Below are 18,145 nucleotides of genomic sequence, written 5' to 3'. Positions count from 1 at the left end.
CAAGGTCAGGTCCGGTGATGGCCGGAACTGAGACCGCCGGAGCGGAGAGAATGGTGAGTATCGGGGGGGCGGATGGTCCCGGGCTCCCATGCCTGGTGGCTCACCATGGTGCGGTGAAGGGAGGGAGGGGGATGGTCCCCGAGCCCCGAGCAAAGTGACTGAGTACGGCAGGCCTGAGCGCTGAGTGTATCCACCCCCACCTACCTCTGAGAGCCCTCCCCCTCTCATGCGGACTCTGGTAGCTAGCTGCGTAGTGAGCAAGTCGTCACACCACCGAGGTGGGTGGGCATGGTGTGGGGGGGAGAGAGGAGGGGAGGGGGAGGAGGTCAGCAACAGGGTGGCTCGTGCACGATCAACTAGGAACCTTCTCAACCGGGTGAACAGACACACGGTAGGGAGGACCAGACGATCACAAGGGGCCAATAGGCCAACCAAGTCGCACAGCAACACAAACAATAAAATAACCTTCGTAACACAGTTATAATAATAATAACAAGATATCTAGCTAGGCTAACACGGGGGAAAGGAAATAAATAACAGAGTGAGAGAAAGAGTGTCCTGGAGGGGTAGGCTAATCGCAAGGCTGACGACTTGGGTGTGTTAGCCTAACCTGCAAGCAGCTAGTCGGTATGCTGTACCGAAATTCGGGGGCAGAAGACTAGGAGCAAGGACACTAATACGAAGGGACAAGGTCCTAACGTAAAAAGAATACAACTCCTAACGAATCGGGATCTGGCTAGGCTAGGCTACGATCCGAACATGCGGTCGGAGTGAGGGGTCCCCATGAATGGCTAGGCTGAATAAAAATCAAGCTAATTGCTTGAATATCAATATAAAACAGATATGGCAATAATAAAATAATGCTAAAAGGTAGCTCTGATGGTATGGGAGACCAAAAGAGTACGTAAACCGCCATGCGGTCGAGGAGGGAGAAGCCGGCGCTGGAACAATGAAGCTCACGCTACCTTATCTCCTCCTAAAACACAATAAAACAAGAGAGATCTTCATAAAATGAGATCTTAAGACCTTAAAAGCAGTACTCAACTTGGATGCAGAAGCTTGAGCCATCTTGAAAGAAAAAATTGAAAATAACGAAGCAAAAAACACAGCACAAAAGAAAGAAGCATGTGTCAGCGACGATGCTATCAAAAGGAATAACATCAGAGGCGCTCACTGTAGTAGTAGAGGGTAGCGGGGCTTTAGTTCGGCTCCTCTGTAGTTGAGGTTTTGGTGGAGGAAGAAGCTAAATGGCAAGGGACCTTTGGTAGTGGTATCCACTCGCTCTTTATCTATACCGACACCTTTTATTAAAAGGTGAGCGAGCCATTTATCTTGGCACTATTGTTTCTCTCTTTCTCTGGTATGAATAGCAATATTTATACCTAGAAATAGTATCAAAGGAACCTATTTCACGGAGCGACACAGGCTGAGCCCAGAAAATAATTTTTTAGTTACTAAAGGTAACCGTTAATCAATAATGGAATTATTATTTTTAATTTTGTACATAAAAGTTTATGATACAGAAGAGAGAGAGAGAGAGAGAGAGAGAGAGAGAGAGAGAGAGAGAGAGAGAGAGAGAGAGAGAGAGAGAGAGAGTGTGTGTGTGTGTGTGTGTGTGTGTGTGTCAGCACAACAGCTGGTGACAACACTTGACTTTTTAAAAGTTCAGAATTTTGGCTTGGTTGAGACTGATAGTATTTTCATATTGATAAAATATTTATGTGATATATACACTTTTTGACTTTTATTACATCTTTTCTTATATGAAGCCTAACTTATTTTATCTTTGCTTTTCCAGGGAGTGTGTAGTTAATGGATTCAAATTAACAAGATCAATGGTGCCTGCATTTAAAAGGGAGCAGAAGAAGATACATGTTGAAGAAATTATTCCAAGTGTTATTGAACCTTCCTTTGGCATTGGGCGTATATTTTATTCGCTATTAGAACATACATTTAGGTAAGGTTTAGAGCTGAGTCATATTTATTATCAACAAAATTTTAAATTTTTTATTGGCAGAATAAAACTGTAACGGAACAATTTATCTAGAACTAAATTCTTGCTGAAATGAGGACGAGAGTATTATGCAGGGTACTTAGTATCCACAAGATGAACAATTACAGTCAGTCAGTCCTTGGATTATAGCAGGGGTTCCGTTTCAGCGACATGCTTCAAGTCAGAAAACACTGCAACTAAGAACATTGTGATAAAATTTTATAGAAATAGAGAGATAGAGAGATACTTTATGTAAGCCTGGTGAAAGAAACAGGGCTTTAAGCTTTTCCCTGGTAATAAACCAGTTTTCCCCCCCTCCTTATTGGAGGGACCTCCTTATAGTAATTAGTTTTCTCACCTCCTTATAGTACCTACAGCTATGCCGCTCAGAATCCTGGTTGCGGTGCTTACTGTACTGTATTCCCAGAACATCATCTGTAACCTGGAACTGATTTTTTTATGAATATATTTGAAAAAGCATTGTAAGTTTGCAGTGGCATAAGTCAGATCCACCATAACCCAGGAACTGCCTGTAATCACTTGACGATGTTGATACAGTACCAAGATGCAGTGGATGTGTTAAGAATTCACTAAAATACATGTGGTATTTTATGTTCTCAACCATAAGCAGCTCTTTCTGTTGACATGTCCAACATCAGTATCAACAGCCTGGTACATATAAAGTTAACCCTTAGGATCTGGTACAGAATTTTTATACAGCACCCCAGACTGGGGAAACTATGAAGTTTGCTCATTTTATTAGCAACCACTCTAGTGGAAAGAGGAAGATATGCAAATGCACATGTTGTAAGAAAAAATGTAAAAAAAATTTTATACCTTCCACCAGAAGTTGAAAATGATTATTTACAATCCTGTGTGGGGCTCTTTTACAAGGCAGTTGTAAATTTTACCAAGTTATACATGTTTTTCTAATAAATCTATTTTATTATGTAAAATTATAATTACAGCTCACACAGTATCCAAACAGATAGGAAATTAATTCAGTAACAAAAGAAATTAATTCAGTAACAAATTCTGAGCATATTTGTTGTAAAATATTTGTCACTTTACTGAGAGTGAACATGCTGCAATTTTTGGGGGATTTATACATGTTTTTTCTAATATTCCTTTGCACTTTTATATGTAAAATTACATCTATAACTGACATACTATCATAAAAGATAAGAACTAAAACAGCAACCCCTTGGTATATTTATGAGGAAATGTGTTAAAACACGTCATGTGAGACAGAGAAGCAGTACATCCTCTCTTGAAGTCAAGACCACAACTAAGCCCTGAGCCTTCCAGTCTCTCATCTTAACCAGTCTAAGAGTTGCCATTACTTAGTGAATTTATGCGCTATAGAAGTAATGGCACCTCTTTCTTCCTTGATTCCCCAAAATCAATGGCGAGTAATATAGTTACTAACCATGAGTCCGTCCGTCGTCCACCCAAAACCTGTTATTGCTACTCAAGGGAGCATGTCAGTCCGCTAAGGGTTACGTAAAGCCGTTGGTGCCGTTGCTGAATAACCACTGGTTCCATGCAACGTAACAACACCATACAAACAAACAAACTAAGGGTTAAAGTAGGACCTTATAGCCCTGCCCCTGGGCAATGCTTGTATTTTCAAATGTGCTTCTATATAAGTTCACCTTTAGCAAGAGGATGTACAGCAGGGTCCTTCATCTTCAATGGGGTGAGCTTCCTCCACCTTTCTGGTAAGTACTTCAGCTACAGTTTTGTCAGCAGAATTGTGTAATCCTCTTTGACCCCTCCAGTGGGACCGATGGGGCTCTTTACCCATGGTAAAAGAATCAGAAGCATTCTTTTTAGATTTACTGTCTTTCCTCAAAGACATAGAAGCTGCTGAGCACCCTACTATAGAGGTTTAGTTGGTTCTGTCCCCAAAATCCTAGCTCATCTGGTGTCATCTGGAAAAACCAACATCAAGTAAACATCCACACACCTTATAAACCTTTTGAGACTAATAAAGGAAAAAATCTGGACTCTTCTAGCAGACTTCTAGATTGGGGTCTGACCAGAACTAAGAAATCATTTTTCTTATTTTTAATTAATAATGGTGTCTTTTACTTGTTAGTGTACAGGAAATTATGGTGATACCTCATGCATTTGAGTGTGTTGTTGGTAATAGAACACATTGTTACCAATTTATGTTAATAGTGACATGCCTTAGTATGTTATAAGCATTATAAAAAACAGCAGTGCTAATTAAACTCTTTAGGAGGTATGCCTTATTCTCCTTTTGTATTCCCTCTAATGACAGTGGAACATATGAGGAAATGGTTGATTTGATATAACTTCTTCAACCACTCGTATTGTATTGGGAATATGATAAATAGGCATCTACTGTGAGATGATGTATTATCTCGTGTAACCCCATGGCACTTGTCATATGATAATTTCTATTTTGTGCCATGACATTTAAACAAATATGGAGAAACAGTCAGGTCTTGGGAATAGGCCATAAATGACTATGAGGCAACTCTTATGGCAACACTTGGTGGCAACAAATAATGGTTACAAATGAGATTTCATGGGGGAAAATGCTCCAACTCCCTGTTCCAGTACATCTCATATACCTATATTCGTCCATAAAGATACCCAAGGATGTTGCTGTTTTTAGTACATATCTTTTACAATATGTGAACTGTTTCTTGTAATTTTGCTATTATCAGGTATAATAGATATTCGAAAGAACATTTAAACTTGTTAAAATTGACTAGTATTTTTACAAGTGTCACAGGAGAGACCCAATGCTGGGTTGGAAACATTCACTTTCAACTTCTAGTGGTAGGTACAGAATATGTTTTAGATTTGTTTGTATACCATGAACATTTGCATGTCTTTCTCTCTCCATTGCTTTTACTTGTTAGTGTACAGGAAATTATGGTGATACCTCATGCATTTGAGTGTGTGTTGGTAATAGAACACATTGTTACCAATTTATGTTAATAGTGACATGCCTTAAAGGTTGCCTAGTCTTGGGGTTTTGTTTAATGTATATTTAGCCCAACCTGTGAGGTAAAGTTAATACTATATGTAATGGTGTCAGTCTTTGAAAATGAAGATAATAAGTACTTACGGAGTATCAACACACTTCATGTCCAGACAGGCACATTATCCTGCTTTGACATCTCAGAATCGAGGGCAAACTGTGGTGTCAACTTTTAGCTGGAGAAACATGAATGACTGGCATATCAGTGACCATGCACATATAATTTTCAGCAAATACAGTAACATGACTGAGCAGAGGTCACCAAGATGGCCTTTTGAAAAAGCAGACTAGCAGAAATTTTCAAGTTAGTGAAGTAGAGGCAGAAATGGGAGAATTTTAAAGTATCGGTGATGTCATTTATTTACTCAGTAGTGTACAGGCAGACCCCGGGTTACGACGGGGGTTCCGTTCTTGAGATGCGTTGTAACCTGAAAATTGCCTTTAGCCGGAACAACGTCAAAAATCCTAAGAAAACCTTACTTTTAATGCCTTTGGTGTATTCAAAATTATGTAAACTGCATTCTTATTATACTTTAAATAAAAAAACCCTCAAATATTGATTATTTTGAATATAATTGAAAAGTGCCTTAACCCCTTCGCCACTGGCCTGCTGCATTGCTGCTAATGCTTGCATACCGCATGAGACCCCTGTCGACCGCGAGTATCAATCATTACTGGCTCCCTCTAAATTTTATGTTATTCATATTTTTCCTTTACATTCTTATGTGAAAACATTGTGTGTACGGATATCAATGAATATTTTTTACCCCATTGTCAAAAAATTACAAAAAATATAGTAAGAATATCGGAAAAAATAGGAAGGATTTAGTGAAAAAGTAATTGCAGAAGTAGGAACTGTTATAAAGTAAGTAGAAACTAGTAGTAAAGTAATAGAAATAAAGTAGCAGAAAAAGTATTAAGTAGCAGTAAAATAGTAGTAGTGGTAATAGCAGTACTAGTTTTCTTACTGAAACAGTTATTCCTAGGTTTCATACAGAAACAGCGTATACATCAATGAATGTTTACGGCACTGGTAATAATAATAATAAAACAATAATAATAGTAATAATAATAATAATAATAATAATAATAATAATAATAATGATAATAAAAGCAACAGCATCTCGTGACCAATACGTATATACATATGGGGCAGTTTATTCACCCCCATTATCATCAGCAAGCTATAAAAAACACATCTCATCACGAGTAACAGGCCTCCATAGAAGTCCTTTCACCTTACGCTTTCCTGTTGAATGAAAGTACTACTCTGCCTGAGCATTCATCCATTCACACAATTTGTCAATTACATCACCACAAAAAAAGGAGAAAAATGCACCACGTAAGCAGTTGAAATCTGGTGTGTAAGCAGGAATCCTATTACCACCCTCCATGAATCAGGGGGGCCTGGGTCTGGGCGCAAGTCACAAGATGGATCAGTTATGAACCGCCAGCCTTCATCGACAAGAGGTTCAATGTCTTCGAAACACTCTTTGTCACTGTCAACATCTAAGAAAACTTATTACTATAATCATCATCTGATAGATTTGGCAGGTACTCAGACCCTGACTCTGAAACACTATCATCTGACATGATACTGAAAAAAAAGAACATAAAATAACTGCAATCAAAAGGGAAAAAGGTTTAGAATTCAAATCTACATGGTTTACTGACAAAATCGTCATCATCCTCTTCCCAATAATAGCCTGAGGCGCCTGGCATATGTTGGCCAATACCCCTCCTAATATCCCATATGAAAATTACGTCACGACGTCCATCGGATGCTCATTGGTTAGAATGAATTGTGGGTGGAGCTTCAGCACCTCTCTCGTACACAATACTGTGTCTGGAAACCATCCAAGCTGAAGAAAACGCTTTGCTTTTCGAGGAGGGATGAAAGACGTACACGCATACGTCCCGGTCTTTTATTACTGTACCGTAAAAGACGTACATGTGTACGTCCCAGTGCTTGAAGGGGTTAACCTGGGAACGTCGTAAGCCGAACCCGTCGTAACCCGGGGACGGCCTGTATTAGTACTACACCCAGACTTAACTTAATTCCATGATGTGAGGTGCTACTTCAATGACATCCTGTTCCGTGATAGTGATAGTCTTTCCATCTCTAGGTCTGCATCAAGCTACAAGAATGGTACAAACAAATTAAAAAGACAAAACAAGTATAGAGCTCAGTTTTACATGCAATCAAAAAACTAGAGAGTCAGTCATAGTCATCTCATGTTTCCTCCATAAATTATAGAACTCAACCACCCATAGTGTTCAGAAAGTTAAGAAATGTAATCGATAAAAAAATTACATAAAACCTGTCCCCTAGTAAGAGTCAGCAAACCTGCTTGTCAGAGGGAAGTAGTGTCTCAGCACTGGTCATTTTGCAAGTGTGTCCCAAGACTCAGAAATGAACATAAGACCCTTGAATTTTAAATTAAGTGGTAGTCTATATCTTCCCCATTACTGGAAGAGTTTGAAGCAGCCTGACAACTTGCAATTACACAACCCCCAGCCCTGATGGCATCCCATACGCAAGATTTAAGCAAGTTCTCAGAAATACCAAGTTCTTCATATTTAGCATTATTAAAAGTATTTTTCATGATCATAATTACCTAACAGTAAATAAGTTAGCTATTATATTAGCCTTTGACAAGCCAGACATGAATAGGTTCTTAGCTACTGTTCCATAGGTCTGACTTCTTGTTTCTGTAAGATGATAGAGAATATGGTCAACGCAAACTTGGGTGGTTCCTAGAGAAGAAAGGCCTCTTGTCCCCATAACCAGTGTGGTTTTCACTGAGTGTATTACACCACCAGTGTCCTGATTCACCATAGAGGTCTGATGCACATTGGAGTCTCTATTTGTTAAGCATTTGAATCCAAGCAGCATTATGTGGCTATTTTTTACTCTGAAAGTTGCAATTCTTAAAACAATATATGCTCCTGAACTATGGGGGAGTTGTCAATATATGTCGTGGTTGGTTTTGTTTAGGTTTCTTATACATCATCAAGAGGAATCATACATACTTGTTGAAATGCACATTACACAGTTATTTTATTTTATCAACATATAAAGTTTGCTAGTTTACCTTGTATACCTATTTTATATTTATGTACAAAAATAAGAATAACAATTCCATTGATACATTTGTCTCTTTTAGCAGGTAAAAAATTATTTTCATAATTCTTTTGGTAGTAGGCTCAATCAGCTGATTCTGAGAATGAAAAAGTTATAAATGGGTAGAAATGGTTTTTTTTATATATTATGGTATATCAATATAATGCAGTATAAATCGATTTTGTAAGTAAAATAGCTCGTTAACTATTACCTTTATCTTAAATACAGCTGTAATAGCCTGTTTGACTTTTGCAAATGGAAACTATGAGTGTAACATCTGGGCAAGCCTAGGTCTTTAGTTCACAACACAGCCTACACATTTTTATCTCGTGTATGATAATACAATATGGTAAAAACTGATAAGGAAGTTGCTGTATAAAAATACGTTAACCCTCAGAGTCCTGGGTAATATACGTACACTAATGCGTACCCCCATGACTGGGCTAAAATTGATAATCACTAATTGCAGAAGTACACATATGTAGGGAAAAGAAATAACATGTACAGGCATGTGCAACAGAAAAATAATTTTAAAAATTTTCAGTACTCACCAAAGCGAGGTGATTATGAACTTTTCTCTAGGCGTTAAGTGGTGAGGCAGCTGACTGAAGTGATTCTACCCAGGCGGGACTCTGCCAACACACTCACAAAAAAAAAAACATGTAAATCAACATACATTCTAAATGTTTGCAGTTGTATTCAGCAGATAATCTAAATTGTTTTTTTTTATCTAAAGAAAAAGAAAAGTTCATCCATAAAAATACAATTTCATACATTCAACTTACCTGTCAGATATATACATAGCTATCGACTCCGTCGTCCCCGACAGAAATTCGAATTTCGCGGCACACGCTACAGGTAGGTCAGGTGATCTACCGGCCTGCCGCTGGGTGGCAGGACTAGGAACCATTCCCGTTTTCTAATCAGATTCTCTCTGTCGTGGGGAATGTAAACATATGTTTACTTTCCCTCCTGATTTGATTTTCGTGTTTCATCGCCATCGATCTTCTGGGCCAACTTTTACAGGGAAGTACTGGATCGGTGGTTCGGCATACGCTTTTAATAACTTTTTAATAACTTTTAATGAATTAACTTCGAAGTTTTCGAAGAATAGAGGATGTGTAACTACCGAAGTTTTCGGTAGACAATTACATAGTTTGCAAGAAAGGGAAATATAAATATTTATTCATTGATAAAGTGTAATAAATGTTAGAATTTGATTGAGGAAAATAAGGTAACTTCCTATTTGAGGAAGTCAGAAAAACATAGAACTAGATATGTTTTTTGTTTAGAAGCTTTAATAGCTCTCGTTCTGACGAGCAGTTAGAATATTAACAGTACTAGTAGTGTAGTTTCCTCATCACCTTCTTACTTCACAGAAACTACAAATTCATTTGCAATTTGAAGATAAAGGAATGTAGCTCAAGATACGAGCTATTATAAGGTAAGAAGTGATTATAGTGTTCCCCATTGCAATAGAGGGTGCGTCTGATCGGCTCTTGTCTCGCTCCCAGGCCTAGACCTCTTCCAAGCTCACAGGCCCAGAGGAGAAGGAATGTCGAAAGCCTTACCGAGGTTACAGAGAATCCCCACCGATCAGGCGTTCCCCTCGGCAGGTTCTGTAGGACGTCCCAGACTGCCAGGGATAGCCATTGGAAAGGCATCTTAATTCAATGTGTTCCCCTTATTATTATCGTCTTGACGAATAAGGAGAAGAAACATTCAACGGCGTAGATTAAATGAAGATGCAAGATAATCTCGTCTGGTTATCGGAACCTCAGAAGAGACGGAGAAAGGTAGACATCATTCGTTAACAGTTGCGGTAGAGGCATTGCCCTATCCGGGTTCGTCCCCCTGTACAGTTGGACGGGGGGGGTGGGGGGGGGGGCTCTATCCCATGGGGGTTTGAAATAGTTATTTCAATAAATTCCTCATCGGTACATGTATATGAAAATATATCTATTCTGAGAAGAACGAATTAGATATTAAAGAATATTTGTTTGATCGAATGAATTATATGGTATCTCTTTTAGTGATTGCACATATATATATAACTTTTAAGCTTCTAGCTCCTTGGGCATGAAGCTCCGGTAACGAGGCTCAATGCGCCTAAAGCGTCTGAAACAAGGCGCAAAGCGCCTGAAACGAGGCGCAAAGCACCTGAAGGGCCTGAATATAGGCGCAAAGCGCCTGAAGCACTATGAACCAGGATCTTCATCGGAAATGGAAGTCCTTCTCATTCAGAAGAAAGGGAGGGCTATGTCGAAAATGGAAGTATTGTCGAATTCTAAGCAAGAACAAATGTACAAGAGATCGGAACCTTCCGCACACAGAACCTTCCGCACAAGCGGAACCTTCCAGAAGGCGGAAGATTCCAGATTCAAATAACCTTCCAGACGTACAGAACTTTCCAGGCGAGGATCGCCTTTCAGATGCTCGGAACTTTCCAACAGAAAACTTTCCAAGCGCGATACCGTCTGCTAGGATCCAGGAAGTATTCTGATCACGGATACTCTCCTAGGCGGCCAGGAGTATCGTGATCGGAACGCGATACTCCTTGCAGGTGCCAGGAAGTGTTTTTCCGATCACGATACTCCTCCCAGGCGCCAGGAGTAGTCGGAACCGCGAATACTCCTGCCAGGCACCAGGAGTACTTCCGACCGAGCACGATAACTCCTCCCAGGCCCGCCAGGAGTATTTCGGAACGTGATACTCCTACCAGGCGCCAGGAGTATTCCGATCACGATACTCCTCCTAGGAAAGCGATACTTCTGCCAGGCGCCAGGAGTATTCCGAGCACGATACTCCTCCCAGGCGCCAGGAGTATTCGGAGCGCGATACTCATGCCAGGCGCCAGGAGTATTCCGAGGACGAGGAGTATTACGATTGCGATACTCCTCCCAGGCGCAGGAGTATTCTAGGCAAGATACTCCTGCTTAGCGCCAGGCACTTTCTCCTACAAGAAGAGCCTGACAACCGCCAAGAGTCCTCCAGGCGAAAGGGGAAAGACATTCGAGGCTTCTCCTGATAGGGACGGAGTTGTCGCACAGGCGGCCGTCGCCCTTGTCAGGATCGTCTTAATGCAATAAAGGCAAGAGCAAGTACGGCTTTTTCCAGGCAGGGACTCAAGATGTAGCACAGGCTGCCGTAGCCCTTGTCAGGTTAGAGTCGGTACTGCTAAAAGCCCTTCACCTTTCGAAAGGAAGCGCTCTCTCCTCCGGTTGCTCAATCTTCTCCCAACTTGAGGAATGGAAGATAGAGCAGAATTGTGAGAATTAGTTCAGTATTAGTAAGAGGATATTAAAATCATCCTCCTTCTAAAAAATAATGCAACCAACCATTTACAGAAAGAGGGGCAATCGTTTGGAAGTTGAACAAGATTCGTACGAGCTCTCATTCATTGATTAGAGGCTCTTCCAGATAAGAAAGGCGTAAAATACGGTCTTATCTCCAAGATAATAAAAAGCTGGAGAGATTCTCTTCGATCTTCGGTTGTCATTTGCGATCTCTTTCAGACTAATAACTCATTCGGGATTATTGACGAAAAGAACGAAGAGAGTAAGATTTCCATTCTTTCTCTGCATGTCGGAAAGGAAAGAATGTCGTAGACGGCTTGCTGTATACGACTACTGAATGACAAGTCATATACGCATACCATAGTTGCCTTTCTGGTTTCGCTACGGATTTATCTATATCCTTACAGGATTTTTCCTAGTAAGGACTTCGCTTAAAAAGGTTTGTTACGACAATACCTACTCAGCTTCGGTATTTAACAAAGGTTGTTTGGCTTAAATTTGCATTATTGAGAGTTTTCTTAGACTCGAGAATAATTTTATTATATCCATTCATTGAAGGGAGTAACTGGCAACTCAGAATGAATGCAGCCAGGCAGTGAACGAGACGGCTGTAATTGTGAGCCAATCCAGTACCATCCGATTCTCGGTCGTGAAGGGTTGGTTACATCTCTCTCTTCTAAGGGATCGAATGCTTCACCATATATTCCCCCTACAATAAAGGACTTAACCACGAATTGAGGGGATTTTTAGGCAAACATGAATAACATCGTATTCGTTTTGCTAAGGATCTCTCTCTGCCTCGGCGAGGAAAGAATGTAGTAGAAAATTCACCTTAAGATAACGGTACGGTTAAGCCTTATGCACACACCGTGGTTAATTACAGAGTTCCTACTATCCTTACAAGAGTTTCCTAGATGAATGCTGTTTACCACAATGTGACGGTATTATAAATTATTTTAATTCGGCAGAGCACGATTTAACCTATTTGGAAACAGACAAGGAACGTAACGATCCTTACCAGGTTCGATGCGGGATTTTGCACGTCCGTGAGAACCTTTTTGATCGACGATAATAACTGTTAACGTATGTTTAACATTTATTGGAAAGAGTTGTCAGACCCTGCGGAAAGTATTCACAGATCTCTTCGCAAGGCAGAAGATGAACGAGCTTCTTATAGATTGCTTCCGTTTCCTCGAAACAAGAGAGGTAGCAAGATACGCCATCTTTAATTTAAATAGGGGAATAAACTTTAGTCTTTTTTCCCCTAGTTATATATATTCTTAACAGATATTAAAATAAATGGGCGTCAAAGGAAGAAGATGAATGCATCATTTTGGCAATAAAAAGGTTGGATTCACAGAGGTCACGTTCTTCTTTCAGCATGTGTCGGAAGGTTTTTCTAAGAGAATAGAGATTTTATCGGAATCTATTATAAATATTGGACCTGAAAAACCTATCCACTCTGAGTCTGTCTGCGTGCAGACTGACCAGAAGTAAATATGAATGAGAGGATTTTTCAAGGGAAGTTTGATAATTCCTTTAAATATGTTAAAGACATAGAGTTGCTGCAGATCGTGCTAGATGGAAAGGGGAAACTGTCCTCTTCCGATACCTCTGTGAACCACATAATGGTTTTCTTCCCTTTCAGAGGGAAGAATCACCCTGGTATTTTATGCTATCAATGAACACAGTAAAAAGATATACTCTGTCTCGACAAAGAATATTAGAGATAGTAGAGAATTAAGATCTTCGGGATCTTATACAATACCTCTATACGATAAGAGTAAGAGATCTTATACTTAGAATGGGATCCTAATTTGGGCCTCAGATTCCGTGTTCCGACAAGATGGAACTGCTCCTAATCAAATGTTTCTCTTGGTCCTAAATGATCAAAAGGACAAGGACAAGGGAAATTTTGGGCTTTAGAATCTGGAATCAAATTCTATGAAGACTCGGCAATGGGTTCTGGCCAGCATAGTATGTTTGGCAAAAGAACTAAAGCCTTTTATTCCTGATCAACGCTTTCAGATAGAGGTTTCGTTGTCCGGGTAATGTATTGACATTGTCATCTACAGAAGAAGACAAGGTTTAAACGTTTACTGACAGAGTCTTTGGAACACGATGAGGGCTCAAACTACTTCCCAAAAGGGTCAGAGAGATACATTCAAGAGCTAGAAATCAGGAGTCCTACCAATTTCAGCTCAGAATCTCTTTAAGCTTCCAGGCTCCTTCCCTTCCTTCGGGCAAGGATAGGGAAGCTTCTGCAACGAGAAAACTCATCAACATTTAGGAGGAGAACTCGTTAGCAACGGAAGTATTCAATAAGGATCCTCCTCGGAAGACTTGTCTCTCGGACTTTTAGGAATCTCCTATCGTCTACTGGATGTAGCTGACTAAATTTTGATGAATGTGCATGGAGCAATTAGTGTCTTTGGTAGGAGTACTTTCTAAAGAGCCTACTCGTAAAAAGGATGACAGGCTTCCGATTAAGAGATCCAAATACCGATCTCCTGTCGGGCGCGACGAACCCTACAGGGGAGTTGTCGCACAAGCGGCCATCTCTGGGGGGAGCGGTGCGTTAGCAGCGAGACGTGGGAAAGGAAGTAACTCCTGCCAAGCGTCTGGCGCCAACTAGGAGCCAGGCGCCAAGTAGAGGCGCAAAGAGCCTGACTTTACTGTAGATCGTTCTAGGCCCAGATCTTCATCCAAAGCAACAGAGCCAACTGGAGAAGAGAGAACTCCTGATAGGAGTATACCGCCGCTAAGCGCAATATACTTGCCATTCGAAAGGCGCATTCCATGAGCGATATTCCTACCAAGCCACAGGAGTATTCGGAACTAGATGCGCCTTCCATAGGTCAGGAGTATTTGGGAAGAGATACTCCTGCCCAGGCGCCTTGATACTCTGACCTCGATACTCCTCCCAGGCGCCAAGTATCCAGGAGTATTCTAGACTTTTTACTCCTACCAGGCGCCAGGAGTATTCGAAGCGCGATGTGCCTACCAAGCGCCAGGGAGTATTCTGAGCTTAATACTCTAACAGGCGGCCAGGAGTATTTGGAGCGAAGATGCGCCTTCCAGACGGCAGGAGTATTCGAGGAGTGTTACGACTGTCAGGCGCCAGGAGTATTCCAAACAGGATACTCCTCGCGCCAGCCAGGCGCAAGCCAGGCGCTAGGCTTCATCCAGATGAGATCCAGTTCAAAGAAAGTCCTAGTCTTCTTTGAAACAATGGTGATCTCTAAAGCACTTCATAAGTGACTTGATGATACCTTCAAACAGCTGAGAATTTAAAAGCTCATGAAGTGTGAGCTTTTGCAAATTCTTGTTCTTTTCGTAACAATATGTCAGGAAGACATATTAGCTTTAACATATGAGAGATGCAACTATGTGTTGACTGCTCATTACACGAAGGACTTCAAGTTAACCTACTGGAGATCCTTCTCTCTTGGTTTATACGTATCAGCGGATACGTTGCTGGGATAAGGAGCCGACACTGATCCTTTAATAATGAGTTGAATTTATTTTAACTTAGTGATTTTTTTTGAGGTTTGAAAGGAGTTTGGGGGATAACTCTTTTTCAATTTTAGCGCGAACCCTCATGTTAGGAACAGGTGATCGGGATCGGTGTTGCGCTCCTTAGTTATGCCAATAGGCATAGGCATGTTGTCATATAAGCAGATTAGCACCCATTGACAAATGCCAATTAGGCTCGACCGAGTAAGTGGATAAGACCCCATCGGTAGACCCACAAGAACTCTTGGCCACAGATCACTATCTTGCTAAGGCTCTTGAGACGAAGCAGACTCCTATGCAATAGCTAGGAAGTCGACCCTTCGTCTAGAAACACAGAGGAACCAAGGTCTATAAATACCTACAACACATGTTGTTTACCTGTCTAGTCAGGAGTTAGCTGTCTCTTGCCCTCCACCAAAGGGTGTCAATCAGCTATGCATATATCTGACAGGTAAATTGAATGTATGAAATGATAGTTATGATACAATAAAGTTTCATACATACTTACCTGGCAGATATATACGATTGAAGACCCACCCAGCCTCCCCGCAGGAGACAGGTGGAAGAGAGAATCTGATTAGAAAATGGGAATGGTTCCGTAGTCCTGCCACCCAGCGGCAGCCGGTAGATCACGTGACCTACCTGTAGCGTGTGCCGCGAAATTCGAATTTCTGTCGGGGACGACGGAGTCGATAGCTATGTATATATCTGCCAGGTAAGTATGTATGAAACTTTATTGTATCATAACAATATCATATATACATTCATGGAAAAAGATCAGATTCGCTCTCTCTCTCTCTCTCTCTCGCCTCTCTCTCTCTCCGTCTCTCTCTCTCCTCCTCCTCTCTCTCTCTCTCATATAAAAGAGAATTATGAGTGCAAAGTTTACCCCTAAATTTTATGAAAGACCCGTAATGTAAAAAGTTGTTATACAGTGGGAACTCCCCTGTAATGCATACCAGCCCCCCCCCCCCCAAATAGCTAGAATCCACGAGTACTTGGATCTCCCCTCTAAAAATGCTTATAACTGCTTATATTGAACATTAAACACCAGCGTATCCCTAGAAATACCATCCAACATCAAATATTAAAATACTATCCGATTACTGAATATATTAATCTTAGAAATATTAATATTTCAAAGTAAATCTTACATTTTATGGTTAAAAATATACGTACATACTGTATGAGTTAGTTACATACGTACATGTGAAAATAATCCAGTCCCCCACAAGTACTATTCAGCCATGCACATTTTCTTTCATACAGTTACTATTCAACCATCCTAATTTCTTTTTTACAAGGAAAACAGTTGTATGTAAAATCTCGAGAGAGAGAGAGAGAGAGAACAAAAATATGTATGAACATTAAAAAAAATGTAAACACTAGAGCACATACATAAATAGGGTACTCACCAGTGATGAATGTTGATTAAAGATAATGATTATGAATTAGCTGTGCAGTCCAATGAATGGTGACGAAGATGACTGCACAGCTAAGCAGGGGAGTTACTTCTCCTCTTAGAGTGCCTTGTAACCTTCAGGAGGCACTGACTCAGGCATTTCAGGAAGCAACTCTCCAGGCGATTCAAGAGTCACTACTTCATGTGGTTCAAGAGGCACTACTTCACAGGTTTCGGGAGGCTTTCGAGGGTTCTTCTTTTTACGTGTGATGAACATGGTGATTGGCAGCTGCCGTCATTGCTTTTTCATGGAGGTGAGGGCTTAATTATAGGGCTCCAATGCTGTATCAAGGATGCTTAAAAACTTTTAAGAAGCATTCCATATAAGGATTTCATGTTGCAACAAACATGTGGGCATCGTTTATCATTCTCCTAATTTCGGACAGGTGTTCCAAAGTCAGGCCCTGCTGCTCCTGCTCTTGCTCTTCTCCTGAACCTGGAGTTCCTTCTTCCTCACTGGCAAACTTCTTATGGTCTTCCAAATCCTGATCTGTCAGTGGGTCAGAGTGAACTTCATCCTTAATGATGTCATCAGTCTTCACCTCCAAGAATCCTCACTAAGTGGACAGCCTTATTAATGGCTGAAATTTGAATTTCCTCATGAGAAAACCCCATATAATTAAGCACACAATCCAGCCACAACTTACTCCAGCATGCATTCAGGGTCTCTTTTGTCATATCCTTCAGCGACCAGTCGATGACAGACACAAGGCAATCGTGAATTTATGCCGATACTCGTTCAGTGTAAATTCACTGTCACAGTCTATCGAATCAACAAGGTGATGGAGGGAGTTCTTGGTGTAGAGTGCCTTGAAGGCACAGATCACGCCCTAGTCTGTAGGCTGGAGGAGAGAGGTGGTATTGGGAGGGAGGAACTCAAGCTGGACTCCCTTGTAATAAAGATCGAGAGGATGGCCACCAGCATTATCCATAATCAGCAACACCTTGAACTCCATGTCTAAGTCACCAAGGTATTTCCTGATTTGAGGAATGAAGTTCCGGAGGAACCAGTACTCCGTAAGGACTCTAGTGATCCAGGCCTTGGGATTGTACATCCAGAAGACAGGCAGCAATGCCTTGTTCTTATTATTGAGTTCCCTGGGATTTACATCCTTGTAAATGAGGCCCGGTTTTAGCATAAAGCCAGCTACATTCCCACACATTAGGAGGTAACCCTATCCTTCTGTACCTCAAGTCTGGAGGCTTTGGCTTTGTCCTTTATAAGGTATGTCCGGGACAGCAGCCTCTTCCAAGAACAGGCTAGTACCATCCATGTTGAACACCTGTTCTGGGCAGTATCTTTTCTCTTGGATTATTTTCTTGGAGGTCTCAGGATATTTCACTGCCACCTCTTTGTCAGCTGATGCTGCTTACCCATGTAAGGAAACAGACTAGGTGAAATCACTTTTGGAACAATGTGGAACCATTCTGTGCTCGCCTGAAATCCTTGAGGAGCTGATGATGGTCCCAATTGTGGCTCTTCCTCCTCTTCTTCCTCTTCTTTGTGTGCAGGTTTGTCAACACCCAAGAATTCTAATTCCCCTTCTTCATCACCTTGTGCCTCTACATCACCGCTTTCCTGTGCCTCTACGTCGTCAGCAGCCAATAACAGTTGTTAGCTGCTGACAGGGTTGTTGCGTTTTCTTGCGAATGATGTTGGAGTCAAGGGGCACATTCTTCCAGCAGTCCTTCATCCAGTATGCCAGGGCAGATTCCATTTGCACGATTGCATTAT

The 18,145-nt window shown here is 41.0% G+C and overlaps 1 protein-coding gene across 2 annotated transcripts in view; it reads left to right on the top strand.

Annotated features, from left to right (window-relative positions):
* LOC135200302 (glycine--tRNA ligase-like) overlaps window positions 1–18,145 on the top strand; it is a 674,105-nt gene that overhangs the window by 508,973 nt on the left and 146,987 nt on the right. For both annotated transcript variants that reach the window (XM_064228841.1, XM_064228850.1), the window contains one exon: window positions 1,799–1,957. In XM_064228841.1, the coding sequence (XP_064084911.1) occupies window positions 1,799–1,957 (159 nt within the window). The remainder of the gene's footprint in view (window positions 1–1,798; window positions 1,958–18,145) is intronic.

The sequence above is a fragment of the Macrobrachium nipponense genome, chromosome 23, assembly GCF_015104395.2.
Source record: "Macrobrachium nipponense isolate FS-2020 chromosome 23, ASM1510439v2, whole genome shotgun sequence".
Lineage (NCBI taxonomy): Eukaryota > Metazoa > Arthropoda > Malacostraca > Decapoda > Palaemonidae > Macrobrachium > Macrobrachium nipponense.
The sequence above is the reverse complement of the archived record's forward strand: the minus strand, read 5'-3'. Positions and strand labels throughout refer to the sequence as shown.